The sequence below is a fragment of the Pristiophorus japonicus genome, chromosome 1, assembly GCF_044704955.1.
Source record: "Pristiophorus japonicus isolate sPriJap1 chromosome 1, sPriJap1.hap1, whole genome shotgun sequence".
In the NCBI taxonomy this organism is placed as follows: Eukaryota; Metazoa; Chordata; class Chondrichthyes; family Pristiophoridae; genus Pristiophorus; species Pristiophorus japonicus.
In genome coordinates, this window is record NC_091977.1 from 231,608,169 (window position 1) to 231,626,920 (window position 18,752).

The 18,752-nt window shown below is 47.4% G+C and overlaps 1 protein-coding gene across 1 annotated transcript in view; it reads left to right on the forward strand.

Annotated features, from left to right (window-relative positions):
• Window positions 1-18,752, forward strand: part of musk (muscle, skeletal, receptor tyrosine kinase) — a 216,641-nt gene that overhangs the window by 104,659 nt on the left and 93,230 nt on the right. Inside the window, exon 8 of the mRNA XM_070870699.1 lies at window positions 5,654-5,660. Within this exon, the coding sequence (XP_070726800.1) occupies window positions 5,654-5,660 (7 nt within the window). The remainder of the gene's footprint in view (window positions 1-5,653; window positions 5,661-18,752) is intronic.

Here is an 18,752-nt window from a genome sequence, read left to right on the forward strand (position 1 = left end):
TGCAAAATTCATCAGCTGGACCCGGAGTTTGGAGCGGGACGCTGAGGAAGGCGTTGCCTCTTTTAGGACGCTAGGCCGGTTGAGCAAGGGAAAATCCATAGCCAAACGGCCGGCCTCGGAGCGCCACAACAGAGGTCCGGGCTGGAAAAAAAAACCTGAAAATAAAACACCAAAAACATTCCCAATACATAACTCATGCCACCACAATATAAATCGCAAAAGAAACATTTGAAAAACAATCACACTTTCCCGAGGTCGGCATTACTTACTAACTGCGGCTGCTACAGCTCAGACCACCCGCTCCCACAGGCGGTCCCACCAGGCGCTCTACGGAGCACCAAGGGTCGGGCAGCAGCCAAAAATTGAGCCGGTGTCACAACCAGGGATATTGCAAATTGGCTCATGCAAGTGCTTTCCGCCACCATTGCTGCCCCTCCAGGGCGCTAAGAGGGGTGGCAAAAGATCGAAATTACGGCCCTGTAACTTTGCAACGCATTTTGCTTTAGATATCAGTAAGACTGTCCGGAGCTGTCGTAACAACAACAACAATAACAACAACATTTTATTCATATATAGCACCTTTAACTTAGTAACACGTCCCAAGGTGCTTCCCGGGAGTGTTATAAGACAAAACAATTTCCTTTTCCTTTTACAACACAGAGATTTGTCTTAATTCAATTTTAAGTCATAACATAAGCGTTAGTCAATCGAGATAGCTCTGGCAATGAAAGTGCACTTATTGCTCTTTGCCCAGTTCACAGAAACAAGCAAATCAGCCCAACTGGTCTATACCGGTGTTTATGCTCCACACGAGCCTCCTCCCACCCCTCTTCATCTCACCCTATCAGCATAACCTAGGCCCCGAAATTGGTGGCCTTAATGTCCACTGCTGCCGGATGCCACCGACTGCCGCCGAGTTTTGCTGCCGGTCTCCCCTCTGTGCCAGCTTCCACTCAGGCTGCAGCTGGCGGAAGGGGAGTACCTCCGGGAACCGCCTGCTGACGGCCTCTGGCGGCCAAGTAGCGCAAGTGTCCCCTTGCCCGCCGAACTGCCGGTTTGGTGCAGACGGGAGTCGGCGGCAGCAGGGGGTGGACCACTGCATGGAGGCAGGTCTAACAAAGGTTAATGACCACCTTTTAATTACTTTTTTTACAGCGCCTTATCTGTATGAGCTCCCCTGAAGGTCTTCCGGTGGTTTTTTTTGGTGATGATTTTCATTTTCCCTTTATTCCCCTAGCGTCCAAAAATCTAGTGATCTGTCTTGAACATTCGCAATAACTGAGCATCCACAGATCTTTGGAGTAGAGAATTCCAAAGATTCAAAAACCTTGGAGTGAAGAAATTCCTCCTCATCTCAGTCGTAAATGGCCAACCCCTTATCCTGAGACTGTGCCCCCGAGCTGTAGACTCTGCAGCCGGGGGAAACAGCCCCACAGCATCTTTTTTAAATTCATTCTCAGGATATGGGTGTCGCTGGCAATGCCAGCATTTATTGTCCATCCTTAATTGCCCTTGAGAAGGTGGTGGTGAGCCGCCTTCTTGAACCGTTGTTCTTTGTAGCGGTTTGGTACAACTGAATGGCTTGCTTGGCAAATTCAGAGAGCAGTTAAGAGTCAACCAGATTGCTGTGGGTCTGGTGTCACATGTAAGCCAGACCGGGTAAGAACATAAGAAAATAAGAAATAGGAGCAGGAGTAGGCCATTTGGCCCATCGAGCCTCTGCCGCCATTCAATAAGATCATGGCTGATCTGATCATGGACTCAGCTCCACTTCCCTGCCCGCTCCCCATAACCCTTTATTTCCTTATCGCTCAAAAATCTGTCTATCTCCGCCTTAAATATATTCAATGACCCAGCCTCCACAGCTCTCTGGGGCAGAGAATTCCATAGATTTTACAACCCTTGGAGAGAAGAAATTCCTCCTCATCTCAGTTTTAAATGGACGGCCCCTTATTCTAAGATTATGTCCCCTAGTTTTAGTTTCCCCTATGAGTGGAAACATCCTCTCTGCATCCACCTTGTCGAGCCCCCTCATTATCTTATACGTTTCAATAAGATCACCTCTCATTCTTCTGAACTCCAATATGTATAGACCCAACCTTCTCAACCTATCTTCGTAAATCAAACCCCTCATCTCCAGAATCAACCTAGTGAACCTTCTCTGAACAGCCTCCAATGCAAGTATATCCTTCCTTAAATACGGAGGCCAAAACTGTACATAGTACTCTAGGTGTGGCCTCACCAATACCCTGTACAATTGTAGCAGGACTTCTCTGCTTTTATATTCTATCCCCCTTGCAATAAAGGCAAACATTCCATTTGCTTTCCTGATTACTTGCTGTGCCTGCATACTAACCTTTTGTGTTTCATGCACAAGGACCCCCAGGTCCCTCTGTACTGCAGCACTTTGCAATTTTTCACCATTTAAATTATAATTTGCTTTTCTATTATTTCTGCCAAAGTGGATAACCTCACATTTTCTCACATTTACTCCATCTGCCAAATTTTTGCCCACTCACTTAGTCTGTCTGTATTCTTTTGCAGATTTTTTGTGTCCTCCTCACAATTTGCTTTCCCACCCATCTTTGTATCATCAGCAAACTTGGCTACATTACACTCGGTCCCTTCATCCAAGTCATTATTATAGATTGTAAATAGATGAGGTCCCAGCACTAATACCTATGGCACCCCACTAGTTACTTTTTGCCAACCGGAAAATGACCCATTTATCCCGACTCTCTGTTTTCTGTTAGTTAGCCAATCCTCTAACCATGCTAATATATTACCCCCAACCCCGTGAACTTTAATCTTATGCAGTAACCTATTACGTGGCACCTTATCGAATCCAAATACACCACATCCACTGGTTCCTCCTTATCCACCCTGCTCATTACATCTTCAAAGAACTCCAGCAAATTTGTCAAACATGATTTCTCTTTCATAAAACCATGCTGACTCTGCTTCATTGAATCATGCTTTTCCAAATGTCCCGCTACTGCTTCCTTAAACTACGGACTCCAGCACTTTCCCAACGACAGATGTAGGGTTAACTGGTCTATAGTTTCCTGCTTTTTGTCTGCCTCCTTTTTTAAATAGGGGCATTACATTTGCGATTTTCCAATCCACTGGGACGGCAGATTTCCTTCTCTAAAGGACATTAGTGAACCAGAGGGATTTTTACAACAATTTCATGGTCACCATTACTGATGCTAGCTTTTTAAATTCCAGATTTGTTTAATGAAGTGAATTTAAATGCTCCAGTTGCCATGATGTGATTTGCACTCATGTTTCCAAATTACTAGTCCAGTAACATAACCACTATGCTACCGGTCCCGCTATCTACCCTACCAACCCCCATCAGAACCTTGTATGTTTCAATGAGATTTAAGAAGAACAATGACAGCTTCTCTGGGAGAGGTTTGATTAATGTCAGTCAGTATAACGAGTGGGATGTGCACAACCTTGAGGTGTATAAAAGTCTGACCGCAATCTTATTCATGGCACTATGCCAGAAAGATGGAGTGATGTGTGGCTTGATTGCCACCCCTCAAAATTCCCAGCTGGGCAACAGATGCACTGAAGTGACTGTTGAACGAGGAGAGAGATTACCAAAAAAATGGAGCTTTTAACAAAAACACAGAGGGCTGTGAGAACTAGTTGAGAAGCTGTTATACCCGGTTTTAAATCAGACCAGAATTCATTCTTTGAACCAAATCTGGAGCCAATTTTTTTGCAGTTAGTTGTAGCTCGAACTTCATTTTCACAGTTCCGTCTCCTCCCAGGATTGCAGTGCAATCACAGTGGGTGGGATCTTACTGACTTGAGTGCAAGGTGTCAGGAATGGCTGGACATGTTAAAAAAAATATTCGGAACTTGGCACTTCAACTGAAGATTAATATTAACTTGGCTTTTTTTCCAAAGCAAAACTGACAGCCTTCTCACTGAATCTCTGGCTTGCACACATCCCTAAAAATATAAACGCCTTCTTAAATTATTGACAGTTCAAACGCCATCCAGGGGAAGATATTGGAGCTTTGAAAATTTAGTTCAATCAGTATTTAACTTGGTCTACCCTATGTAAAGTAGAGGTGATCCAAAACTCAGCTGCCCGTGTCCTAACTCGCACCAAGTCCTGCTCACCCATCACCCCTGTGCTCGCTTACATTAGTATCCGGTTAAGCATGCCTCGATTTCAAAATTCTCATCCTTGTTTTCAAATCCCTCCAAGGCCTCGCCCCTCCCCATCTCTCTCATCTCCTCCAGCCCCACAACCCCTCCGAGATGTCTGACCTCCTCAAATTCTACCCTCTTGAGCATCCCTGATTATAATCACTTACCCATTGGTGGCCGTGCCTTCTGTTGCCTAGGCCCCAAACTCTGGAACTCCCTGTCCAAACCTCTCCGCCTCTCTACCTCTCTTTCCTCCTTCAAGACGCTCTTTAAAACCTACCTCTTTGATCAAGCTTTTGGTCACCTGCCCTAATTTCTCTTGTGTGGCTTGGTGTCAAATTTTTAATCTCATAATATTCCTATGAAGCGCCCTGGGATGTTTCACTACATTAAATACAAGTTGTTGTTGTTCTCCTTTAAACATGCCTGAGTAGCTGAATGTTACTAAATCTGCTTTTCAGCTTTAACTGATGCACTTGGCCTAGCAATTCTTAGACAAACAGAGGTGGGTAAATGATCTGTGGTCAATAAGGTTTACTGATAACTATCATACACAATGGTGTGGGGGAAGCCCCAGCTTCCGATTGCCTTGGCCAGTGATAGGAAGCAAGCCACGTAAACAATAAAGTTGCATGGTGACAGATCAGAGACGTGAGCATTTAGTAAATCCTGTCAGAGATCGCCATTGAAAAATATATTCGTTTCATTTCCTCTGAGATCCGTGTTCTTAAAACTTTAATCTTGTGCCATCAAAATAATTTAATATCTCTTTTTATTGAAGTCTTAATAGGAAAACTTTCTGTTTGGCTTCAATATAGCAACCAGCTTACAATGCATTAAAATTCTGCAGCAGCTGATCACAACTCTCACACTTTAGATCTCTGATTGCTGCTTTCCACCTTAAGCTTAGATTTATTCACCAAGCAGTGCTGAGTTCTATTTAAGCAATGCTTGCAAGAATGCCCTTACCCCCCACTCCATGTTTAAGGATTTGTTGAGATATTTCAAATCTGACACTCATTCCCCTCGCTCCAGGATCCCAGCAAATCTGATGCTTAGTTATGGTGTCTGATTGCCTGCACACCTGTCGAACCAGAGATGGGGCCCCCTCAGACACACACACACACACACGAGCACAGATCTCAGGCTAACACAGCTCTCACACACACATGCACACACACACGCGCACAGATCTCAGTCTAACACAGCTCTCACACACCACACACACACACAGATCTCAAAGGATCAAGGTGCAGTCGAACACAGCTCTCGCACACACACGCTCGCACGCACACACACACACATGCGCACACGCATACACACACATCACACACAGAACTCAAAGGATCAGGGTGCAGTCTAACACAGCTTGCACACACACTGCGTCTTATATTGATGGACAAAAACCTAACTTGCCTCTTCTTTCTCTTTTTCTCTGCTTCACTACACCTGGTCTGTGATGGAACATGCCACTTCCCCATAGAATGGAGGTAAGAGTTTTGAATTGTTCAGAAATATTCCTGAGCCACTCCGCCCCCTTGTCTAATCAGCAGCTCGGGTTGTGAAAGCTCGGTAATAACAAAAAAAGTCAAATGCCGAAGGATTTTTTAGTAACAATTTAAATCTGAAAAGCACTTGTGATGCTTTTTTAAGTCACGCGAACAAACCATAGAGAGATAAAAGTTTAACATGCATGCAGTACAGAAAGGCTGAAGGTTTGTTATCCATGGCTCTCACTGTCACCCACTCTAAAACCCCCACCCAGTCAGATGGCTTCACTTCTGTGACAATTGTTTTTATTGGCCACACGAGGCTTGTTGTGATCCAGGATTGGCAGCAGTAAAATAAATAAGATCTTAAGTGGAATTAAATTGGAAAGTTGGGCTATGAGCCAGCAGTCAGCTGTTTTTGTACATTATTTTTGATGTTGTTGCAGTTTTGTAATAAAGGTTACTGCCAGGGCAGGATGTTGCTGAGACCAAAAAAAACGATAGCTTCAGCTCTGTAACGGCCGGCGTGAATTCTTTATCTCCCATTGCGTAGCTGTGAGGTTACGAGCTCCTTAGTTTGTTCATTGGCACTTGCATGCCAAGATTGTTGACTATATGGGGGTAAACTTCGACTTGGGGGGGAGGGGGTGTATAAAGGAAACCCTACTACTTGTTTTTGTCCCATCTCCAACCACGTTGAATTTTAACTCCCTACATCTTCAGTTAGGCAATTATTTTATTTTTAAATGTGTCATGTATCTCACATTACTGTATATAACTGTATCTTACCATGCTATACATGACTGTAACTGGATATGACCTGTAACAATAAGCATACCTTACCACCAGGGGTGCACTTGCAGGAGACACTCCATACCTGTCCCACTGAGGTATATAAAGGGAGGTCTCAGGCAAGTGCAGCACTGGAGAGCTGGAATTAAAGGTGCAGGTCCTGAGTGACCTTGACTTCAGCATGTGTCTCGTGTAAGTCAGTACATTAGAGTCAGGACTTAACAGTGGCGACGAGTTAAGGGATCACAGAATCCACAGAATGGCTACGAACAGCTCAGATGAGAAATACAATGCTGGAGACAATTGGGATGACTTTATAGAAAGGCTCCAGCAAAGCTTTGTGACCAAAGACTGGCTGGGCGATGATAAGGCAGACAAGAGAAGAGCCCATCTCTTGACCAGCTGTGGCTCGAAAACATACGCTTCAATGAAAGACCTGCTGACACCCGAGAAACCAGCAAGCAAGTCGTTTGAGGAGTTGAGCACACTGGTGAGAGGCCACCTGAAGCCAGCGAGCAGCCTACACATGGCCAGACACAGGTTCTACAACTACAGACGCTGTGTGGGCCAAAGCATACCCGACTTCGTGGCGGAACTTGGGAGGCTGGCTAGTTCATGTGAGTTCTCCGATGAACTAAGGAGAGAAGTACTGAGAGACTTTTTTATTGAAGGAATAGGCCACGCAGGAATATTCCGAAAGCTTATACAGACTAAGGACTTGACTCTAGAGGCAGCAGCACTGGTCGCACAGACGTTCTTGGCAGGCGAAGAAGAAACGAGGCTGATCTATACTTCGGGTACGACAACCAACGAGGCATCGGAACAAGGGGTTCACATTGTGAAACAAACCGCTACCCCCACACACAGACAAAGGCAGGAAAGCAGGCCTTCAACAGCAGACAGTGGCGCCAGAAGCCATCAAAATCAAGGGCCACATGAACGGCTGATCACACCTCATCAACCCACAATGCGAGCAATCAACAACAGATTGAGAGAAGCTCAAGGGAGATCAGCCAGATGCAGCTCATCCTTGGGAAACAATGGAAACGGTCTGTGTTGGAGATGTGGGGGAAGGCAATCAACCAGGATGTGTCGATTTCAGCATGCCGTTTGCAGAAACTGCAACTACACAGGGCATCTGGCTCGCATGTGCAGAAAAACAGCAGCTCGGCTGGTATACGAATCGGAAGGGTCGGAAAGCGAACCAGAAGATGGTTGGAACAGTGCACGGGACGCCGAGGTACAGCGGGTTAACATGATCAATGTCCACTGTTCTTACACCAAGACGCCTCCAATTATGATGAGGGTTCTACTCAACGGGATACCCGTCAACATGGAACTGGACACGGGGGCCAGTCAATCCCTCATCAGCGTTCAACAATTTGAATAGCTGTGACCGCCACAAAAGCAACAGACCAAAGTTCGCAAAGATCGACACCAAACTCAGGACCTATACTAAAGAAATCATCCCAGTCCTTGGCAGCGCCATGCTCTCAGTCACACACAAAGGGATGGTGCACTGATTTTCCCTGTGGATTGTCCCCGGAGATCTCCTAGCCCTTTTGGGGAGAAGCTGGCTAGCAGAACTTAATTGGAAATGGGATGATGTTCACGCCATGTCGTCAGAGGAACGGACCTCCTGCTCAACAGTTCTAAGCCGTTTTGAACATCTTTTTCAGCCAGGTGTGGGCACCTTCAAAGGGGCTAAAGTTAGAATCTACATCACACAGAATGCCAGACCGGTCCATCACAAGGCTAGAGCTGTGCCTTATGTGATGAGGGAAAAGATTGAAAACGAACTAGACCGGCTTCTGTGGGAAGGCATAATTTCTCCCGTGGAATTCAGCGACTGGGTAAGCCCCATCGTCCCCATCATGAAGCCTGATTTATCCGTGCTAATCTGTGAGGATTACAAGTCTACCATAAACAGAGTCTCCCTACAGGACCAATACCCGCTGCCCAGAGCGGAGGACCTATTTGCCACGTTGGCTGGAGGAAAACTTTTCTCGAAACTTGACCTCACATCTGTGTATATGACGCAAGAACTGACCGAAGAGTCCAAGCTACTCACCACCATCAACACACATCGAGGCCTTTTTGTGTACAATCGATGCCCATTTGGCATCAGGTCGGCAGCTGCTATATTCCAGCGCAACATGGAAAGTCTGCTCAAGTCCATCCTGGGGACGGTTGTCTTTCAAGATGACATACTCATCACGGGCAGGGACACCGACTCTCATCTCCGCAATCTGAGGAAGTACTAAGTCGATTGGATTGGGTAGACCGAAGAGTTAAGAAATCCAAGTGTCTGTTTCTCACGCCTGAGGTTGAATTTTTGGACAGAAGGATTGCCGCTGATGGAATCCGCCCAACCAAATCCAAAACCGAAGCGATTCGCCTGGCACCCAGGCCCCGGAATGTCTCAGAACTGCGCGCCTTTCTCAGGCTACTCAATTACTTTAGAAACTTTATGCAGAACTTGAGCACACTGCTGGAGCCTCTCCACGTGCTATTCAGAAAGTGGTGCGATTGGTTTTTGGGGGACACCCAAGAACGCGCCTTCAATAAGGCACACAACCTTCTATGTTCCAAGAGTGTTTTCGCCTTTTTTGGCACAGGTAAAAAGTTAGTCCTTACGTGTGATGCGTCAGCGTATGGGGTTGGGTGCGTTTTACAGCACGTCAATGATGCGGGTAAATTGCAGCCCGTTGCTTATGCCTCCAGGTCACTTTTGTGGGTAGAGCGCGGGTACGGTATGGTTGTGAAGGAGGCGCTTGCGTGCGTGTACGGTATCAAAAAGATGCACCAATACCTTTTTGGGGCCAAGTTTGCGTTAGAAACCGACCACAAACCCCTCATGTCTCTGCTGTCCGAGTGCAAGGCAATCAACGGCAACGCCTCGGCGCGCATTCAGCGGTGGGCACTCATGCTGGCGGCTTACATCTACACGATAAAGCACAGACAACTGTGCCAACGTGCTTAGCAGGCTACCCCTGGCGACCACAGAAGGGTCCGACGAACAGGACTGTGAGGTGGTCATGGCAATCATTGCCTTTGAATCCACAGGTTCGCCTATGACGGCTCGCCAAATCAGAGCCTGGACGACCAGCGACCCCCCGTTATCTCTAGTTAAAAGATGCGTTTTAACCGGTGGCTGGGCAGAGGCTCGCGATGCCTGCCCCGAGGAGGTCAAACCCTTCCATAGGCGCATGCATGAACTCTCACTGCAGGCAGACTGCCTGATGTGGGGCAGCCGAGTAGTTATGCCCTTACGAGGCAGGGAGGCGTTTGTCCGGGAGTTCCATCGCGAGCACCCGGGGATCGTCCTTATGAAGGCCATAGCCAGATCTCATGTTTGGTGGCCTGGCATTGACGCGGACTTGGAGCTCTGCATCCGTCAGTGCACCATTTGTGCGCAACTCAGTAATGCCCCCAGGGAGGCACCGCTAAGCCGTGGTCTACCAAACCGTGGTTGCGGGTGCATATAGACTATGCGGGCCCATTCATGGGCAAAATGTTCCTCGTAGTCGTTGATGCATTTTAAAAATGGATCGAGTGCACCATTTTAAACTCAAGCACCACCTCCACCATTGTGGAGAGCCTTAGAACCATGTTTGCAACGCATGACATTCCTGACATATTGGTCAGTGATAATGGGCCCAAGTTTCCACATGATTCGCGCATGATTTTTAGGAGCAACTGGTGGAGAACGGACTATTTTAGAAATCGCAATTCTCCACATTTTTTTTTCTGCAGTTCTAGTCAGGTAGAACAGTTCTAGTTTAGAACAGAATTTTTTCTTCAAAAGGGGGCGTGTCCGGCCACTGACGCCTGATTTGAAAGTTTCCACAGTGAAAATGACTCCAAACTAAAGTAGAATGGAGCAAGTGAAGATTTTTGTAGAACTGAAAAATCCTGTTCTACACATTAAAAAATCAGGCGCAGGTTACAAATTAGGCGTCCAGAACGAGGTGGGGGGAGGGGGGGGAAGGGAACTCATTAAATTCGACAATAAATCCTTATTTATACTTCTACAAATATTATACAAATAAATCCAACCTGAATAAACATTTATAAGCCAAGAAAAGATTAAATAAATCATCTTCCTACCTGTGTGAAAGTGCTTCAGCCAGGGAGAATTCTGCAGCCGTTCGTGCCACTGAGCGGGAGGGGGAGAGAGAGAGAGAGAGAGAGGGAGGGAGAGAGAGAGAGAGAGAGAGGGGGAGGGGAGGGAGGGAGAGAGAGGGGGGGGGAGGGAGGGGGAGAGAGAGGGGGGAGGGAGGGAGAGAGAGAGAGGGGGGAGGAAGGGAGAGAGAGAGAGGGGAGGGAGGGAGAGAGAGGGGAGGGAGGGAGAGAGAGAGAGGGGAGGGAGGGAGAGAGAGAGCGGGGGAGGGGAGAGAGAGGGGGCGGGGGGGGGAGAGAGAGGGGGTGGGGGGGTGGGGAAGGGAGAGGTCAGGTCGGATCGGATCCAGTCCGGGAGTCGGGAGTCGGGTCCAGTGGGGGGGGTCGGGGAACAGGAGCGCAGGTCGGGTCGGGTCAGTCGGGGGGGGGGGGGAGTGGGTGTTGGGTCTCAGGTCGGGGCGGGGGGGGAGCGGGTGTCGGGTCGGGGCGGGGGGGGGGAGCGGGTGTCAGGTCGGGTCTGGTCGGCGGGGGTGGGGGGGAGCGGATGTCTGGTCGGCGGGGGGCGGGGGGCGGGTGTCGGGTCGGGTCTGGTCGGCGGGAGGGGGGGAGCGGGTGTCTGGTCGGCGGGAGGAGGGGGGGGAGCGGGTGTCGGGTCGGGTCTGGTCGGCGGGGGGTCGGGGGGAAGCGAGTGTCGGGTCTGGTTGGGGGGGGGGAGCAGGAGCTGGCCATGGGAGGAGCCTTATTCACGCAGCCCCAGTGAGGCCATTCAGTCAGGGCTAGGGGCTGCGTGCTTCGGGCCCCTCCCACACAGTTCGGCGCCTGGAGCTACTGCACTTGCGTGCCCACTGTAGCGCGCATGTGCAGAGGCCCCGGCACTGTTTTCAGTGCCGGGACCTGGCTCCGCCCCCCCCACAGCTCGTGCTGGCTGCGCCAAGGGCCAGAGGACCTGTAAGTAGGTGGAGAATACCGATGATTCTTTTAGGCGCCGTTTTAGGCGCGAAAAACGGGCGCCCAACTCGGAGGGGCGCCCGTTTTTTTTCTTGTGGAAACTTGGGCCCAATGGTCCGTGCTTCACCAGTGCAGAATTTCACGATTTTATAGTTGACCACGGTATAAATCACGTTAAGATGGCACCTTTCAAGCCGGCCTCCAATGGCCAGGCGGAGCGAGCAGTGCAGATCATTAAACAAGGCATGCTCAGAATCCAAGGTCCCACGCTGCAGAGCCGCCTGTCGCTGCTGGTATACAGGTCTCGTCCGCATTCATTAACTGGGGTTCCCCCCGCGCAACTATTGATGAAATGTACCTTAAAGACCAGGCTCTCATTAATCCTCCCAGACATGCATGAAATTGTTGAGGCTAAGCGTCAAAAGCTAACTGAGTACCATGACCGAAATTTGAGAGGGAGGTGGAATAAGATAGGGGACAAAGTGTTTGTGCTAAACTATGGCCGGGATCCCAAATGGCTTGCAGGGACAGTAACAGACAAAGAGGGAAACAGGCTACTGGTTGTACAAATTGACAATGGCCAAACCTGCCGGAGGCATGTAGACCAAGTAAAAAGTAGATTCACTGATAACACTGAAGAATCAGAGGCAGGCTACAAGGTGAAAGTGGAACTCACACCACACCTGGTGGACAGACAGGTGGAACAACGTGAGGAAAGGGCAGTCTCAACAGACAGCCCAGGCGAGATACCAGCGAATCACACCAAACGAAAAACAGGCACCAAGGCAAACAACTGAACCAGAACTAAGACGCTCCACGCGAGAGCGCAGACCACCTGAGAGATTGAATCTATAAAGGCAATAAGACCTTAGGGGAGGGTAATGTCATGCATCTCACATTACTGTATATAACTGTATCTTACCATGCTATACAAGACTGTAACTGGATATGACCTGTAACAATAAGCATACCTTACCACCAGGGGTGCACTTGCAGGAGACACTCCATACCTGTCCCACTGAGGTATATAAAGGGAGGTCTCAGGCAAGTGCAGCACTGGAGAGCTGGAATTAAAGGTGCAGGTTCTGAGTGACCTTGACTTCAGCATGTGTCTCGTGTAAGTCAGTACATTAGAGTCAGGACTTAACAAAATGCCTTGAGCTGCATGAGGTCCTTCCATGGTCTCGCCCCCTCCTATCTCTGTAACCTCCTCCAGCCCCACAACCCCCCAAGATCTCTGCGCTCCTCCAATTCTGGCCTCCTTGCACATCCCTGATTTTAATCGCTCCACCATTGGCGGCCGTGCCTTCAGCTGCCGAGGCCATAAGCTCTGGAATTCTCTACATAAACCTCTACACCTCGCTACCTCTCTCTCCTCCTTTAAGACGCTCCTTAAAATCTACCTCTTTGACCAAACTTTTTGTCATCTGTCCTAATATCTCCTTATGTGGCTCAGTGTCAAATGTTGTCTGATTACGCTTCTTTGAAGCACCTTGGGGTGTTTTACCACGTTAAAGGTGCTCAATAAAGGCGAGTTGTTGTGATTGCAACCAATTGCAGCATGTTGTTTGGGAGTAACTCTTCGTGCTCACTGCCCGGGCAGTAACGCAACAGGTTTAAACGGACTGAAAAAGGGCAGGTTTCCATGAAGCGTGGGTGATCCACTCCACCAAATTACACCCTCCATCCCACCCAGATGGTAGAAACAGAAATCTAACACCGTGGTATTTTACCGAATCTTACATAACAAACAAATGTTAATAAAAACAGAATGTACCATCAGCTTCTGAAAAGAGGGGAAAAAAAATACCATTGTCTGGAATTTTCCGCCGGGATTTTTCCGTCAAGGGGATTGGCGGAACCCTTAGCATAAATGGCAACATACAGCTGTTTACAGCATTCTCCCAGGGATTCCTCTGATCTTCTGCCGAACTTACATTGGAAAATCACAAAAAACGCACAGGAACTCAGAGTCAGGCAGTTTTTTTAATGAAGGGTATACTCCCTCAAATATAGTTCTATCTAGTAGACTACTGCTCCACCTAGTGGACTACTGTACTAATGCAGCCATTGTTGTTTTTACAATAAAGACATCAGGTGACAGGTCACCTGACAAGTTCTTGTGTTGAAGCCAGCTTGTGAAGTCTTGTGTGTTTGTCAGGTCAGAAAAACTATACCACATTGGCGATGAAGGATAGCATTTCTGGATACCCTAGCTGGACATGGCCAACCAATATTCCCGAGAATTTTGTACCATTTCCAGTCATCACACAACTGAGGTGAATCGTCTGCAGGTTGAAAGTAAAAGGCAGTTGGACCCCAAGGTATCAGCAACTGGCCAAGGTAACAGAGCATTGACGTCATGCTATCGGTGTCTGGGACAACACATTGCTTAAAGTTGTCCATATATGAAGACAGAGTATTTCTTCTGCATGAAAACTGGGCATCTTGCGTAGGCATGCTGACTGAAGAGTAAACCAACTTTCAAGCCTATAAGTAGAAATCCCCAGAGAATACATAGCATGGAAGAAAAACAACAGGATACGAGATATACATCATCAGAAGCACGAGGGCATCCAAGTAGACATTGCAGGAACCAGGATACCCATGGAAATTGACACTGGTGCATCGTGAGCATAGTACTGGAATCGCTATATCTCGACAAATTGCATAATTTCCCATTGGATAAATCCAAGTGTACGGTTTCTGACAGAGTGTAGCGTATGGCAAGCGATAACTGTGATTCTTCGGCTAGCTTCAACACTACACCAAGAAATATGGCTAAAGGTCAGAGCTTCAGAATCCAAATCCTTTAATAAATGTAGTGTAAAACTGTTGGCAAAGAATAAAGACAGATCTAGAATTCTTGTAATACAACAGTAACAATCGAATAAAAACAGCAATAAAGAGAAGTTACTTATCTTTTACTGTACATCAATGATAAAATACAATAATTCCAGAATGATTGGATAAGGAGACGTTACTTACATAACTGTACTTCTAGGAAGGTTCGCAAATACAGAAGTTCAGTTTCTGATTAACAAAAGTTAAAGATTGTTCTAGCTAAAATGGATGCTGGCTCCCTGCTTGGTGGCTTTGTTTTTCTTTCTCTTTTTCTTTCTACCTTTCTGTGTCCAATCGGAAAACACCACCCAGTGAGTAGGCATTTGTAAGATCTAACTTTGAGAAGATCAGATCGCCTGTTGGTGTTGTGAACAAATCTTCTACATTTGGTAATGTATTGGGTAGATTACGCTCTAGAACCTGGTTTACGGTTACTTTATAATCACCACACAACCTTACCTTATCATCTGACTTAGGTACAGCAACAATGGGTGTAGCCCAATTACATAGATCTATCTTAGAGATAATGTTCTCAGTCTTTAGTCTTTAGAGTTCTTGCTCAACTCTCTCCTTGAGTGCATATGGAATGGGACGTGGCTTGCAGTAAACTGGTCTAGCATCTTTCTATACCCTGACACTTGCCTTGAAGCCTTGGATCAGACTGCATGTTTCGCAGAACACCTTCGGATACTTCTTGATGACATCATCCTTCGATGCAAATCTCGTTTCAACATGATAAATCTTATTCCAATCCAGCTTCAGTGATCCCAACCAATTTCTACCGAGTAAGGCAGGCTTGTCTCCTTGATGAAGAAGTAATTATAACAAACAATCATCATACATAACTTGCATGGTTATACATAACAAAAAGTATGGACTTATTTTGCCATATTTACAAATCAAACTTAACTACAGGTTTTCTGTTTCAAAGAGGATACTTTTGCTCTCGAACAGAAGTTTCCAAACATTCTTGGCTGATCCTGAGGAAAGATTTTTTCCAAGGGATACTCTTGATTTACATTTGAACTCTCTACAACTTCAGACTGTTTGTCTGCCTGACTCGGACTCTGACTTTCTCTTGGACTTGTTTCTAGTACATTTGATGTAGGATATGCTATTGGCACTGTACTTATAATAAGACCTCAAATCACTGGAGAAATACCACCAGCGTTGTCTCCTCAAGATCCTGCAAATTCCCTGGGAGGACAGATGCATCAACGTTAGTGTCCTCGATCAGGCCAACATCCCCAGCATCGAAGCACTGACCACACTCGATCAGCTCCGTTGGATGGGCCACATTGTTTGCATGCCTGACACAAGACTCCCAAAGCAAGCGCTCTACTCGGGGAGCTGAGTCCATGATCAGATCAACCATGATCTTATTGAATGGCGGAGCAGGCTCGAGGGGCCGTATGGCCTACTCCTGTTCCTATTTCTTATGTTCTTATGAACTCCTACATGGCAAACGAGCCCCAGATGGGCAGAGGAAACGTTTCAAGTACACCCTCAAAGCCTCCTTGATAAAATGCTACATCCCCACCAACACCTGGGAGTCCCTGGCCAAAGACCACCCTAAGTGGAGGAAGGGTGCTGAGCACTTTGAGTCTCGCCATCGAGAGCATGCAGAAAACAAGTGCAGGCAGCGGAAGGAGCATGCGGCAAACCAGACTTCCCACCCACCCTTTCCTTCAATGACTGTCTGTCCCACCTATGACAGAGACTGTAATTCCCATATTGCACTGTTCAGTCACCTAAGAACTCACTTTTAGAGTGGAAGCAAGTCTTGCTCGAGTTCGAGGGACTGCCTATGATGATGATGATGATGTAATAAGACTATCTGATGAGTCAGAAATAATTGAATCATTGCAACTTTCAATTCCTACCACATCTGTAGGTAAAATATGATCAATGTGAACAAACCTAACATGTCCATGATCAAACATCTTGACCAAATTTGTGTGAGGACCGCATATCTGCACCACTCTTCCTGTTAACCACTTTAACATTTATGATGATGGTTCTTCACTCTCACCTTCTGATTTAATTTCACACTTCTCTCTCTTACTCTACCTCTATCATGATTTTCTTTATGCTCACTCACTGAGAGTGCGTGAAGCAAAATCAATTGGTCTCTCATCCCCACTATGTAGTATATGAGAGATCATTGCCCCAACTCCATACGGAGAGGCATTACATGCTAGTTTGATCACCTTAGATATGTCATAGTGAACTAACATAGTGCTCTCTACCAACTGGCTTTTACACTCTTTGAATGCTGTGTCGCATTCATCTGACCACTTCCACTGGACCTGTTTTTTCAATAGCTCATTCAATGGATGTAATACTGTAGCCAAATTTGATAGGCACTTCCAATAATAGTTCAAAAGTCCCCAAAATGATCGCAGTTCAGTGGCATTCTTGGGAGTGGGTGCATTTCTAATTGCATCCAGCTTTCCCTTGTATCCATCTTTGTCTACTCTGTGTCCTAAGTACTCGACTGAGTTTTGAAATAACTCACACTTGTGAGCAGTCACTCGTACTCTGTGCTTCTCTAGCCATTTGAGCACTTCATTCAATATGTTATTATGGATTTGCCTGTTTGGTGCTGAAATGAGTTTGTCATCTAAATAATGTACTATTTACAAAATCTAGTTCATCACCCCTTGGAATAAGGCGGGGGAGGAAGACACTCCAAATGGTAGCCTTTAAATTGATATAGGCCCAAATGAGTATTTATAGTCAAGCATGACTTGGACTCCTCATCTAGCTCCAGTTGTAGCCGCAAACAGCAAGGCAGCTACGGTGGCTCCAATCTGTCAAGAAGCACCACAGTCCATCACACCAAGATAGAGCTGCGAGGCTACTCAGGAGAGAACATTCCTGTGGTAGGTCGTATCACTGTACCGGTGAAATACAAGGATCAATTTCAGAGCTTGCCTCTCTTAGTAGTGGCAGAAGGAGGGAGAAGTGTAATATAGTTCCACCTAGTGGACTATTGTGGTAATGCAATCATTGCTGTTTTCACAATATAACCCAGGGCGGGGGACAGGAGGGGCCACATTGTAGCGAAGGTCTGGGGGGGGCAAAGTGTGTTGGAGGGGTGGGCCTGGGGGCTCTGTGCCTCGGTACGGGGAGTGTTCAGAGTGGGGTGGACGGGTTGACTGCGCAGATGGCGGTTGGTGGATGTGGTGTGGTTGGCGTCACGCGGGCGTGGCTTCGGGGTGGCCGGGGCTGGGGGCTCGACATCCGGGGGTGTTCGGCATTTTGGAAGGATTCTGACGGGACGGGGCAGGTTGGGTGCGGGGGGAGTGTTCCCGGTGTTGGGTGGATCCGGAGCCGGGGGGGGGCGGGGCATGGTCTTGGGATGGAGGGGGGGCTGTTTGGGGCTGGGATTGGGAGAGACTTGCCCTGTGGGGTTCCCTGCCGCGGAGAGCTGTTGATGCCAGTTCATTGGATTGTTCAGGAGGGAGTTGGATGTGGGGGTTGGGGGGTGTGGGGTGGGTGATCAGCCATGATCTTGTTGAATGGCGGTACAGGCTCGAAGGGCCGAATGGCCTACTCCTGCACCTATTTTCTATGTTTCTATCAGGTGACAGATCACCTGACACGTTCCTGTGTTGAAGCTATCTTATGAAGTCTTGTGTGTTTGTGAGGTTGTAAAGAATATATCACACTAAAATAGGAACATACATCATCATAGGTAGTCCCTCAAAATCGAGGAAGACACTGCCATTCTAAAAGTGAGTTCTCAGGTGACTGAACAGTCCAATATGGAAATTACAGTCTCTGTCACAGGTGGTAAAACAGTCGTTGGAGGTGAAGCATCTAAGTTCCTGGGCAATGATGGCGGTGCGATGCTCCGGTCTGTCTCTGTTGGTGCTGTACATGAGGGTCCTGACGTTCCAGGTCCCAAACTTCATTTTGAAGGGTGGAAGATGCTTGTGCATGAGTTCTTTTAATGTGGGGTGGCCACACAGGTTTAGCAGAGCAAGGTCTTGGTCCAGTGGCAAGGGGTCCAAGACGCCTGGAGACCAGGCACTGTTGTTTGAGCCTAGTTGCCTGCGGCGGGATGCGAGTCGTAAGCTCGGTACTGAGCAGCGCCCTTAGGTCACGTGGTGAGAAAACCGATGCATAGGAACAGGAGGAGGCCATTCAGCCCCTCGAGCCTTTCCGCCATTCATTTAGATCATGGCTGATCTGTATCTTAACTCCATCTACGCGCCTTAGCTCCGTAAATCTTAATCCACTTGTCAAACAAAAATCTATCAATCTCAGTTTTTGACATTTTCATGTGGCCCCCAGCCTCAACAGCTTTATGGGGGAAGAGACTTCCAGATTTCCAGTACCCTCTGTGTGAAGAAGTGCTTCTTGACATCATCCCTGAAT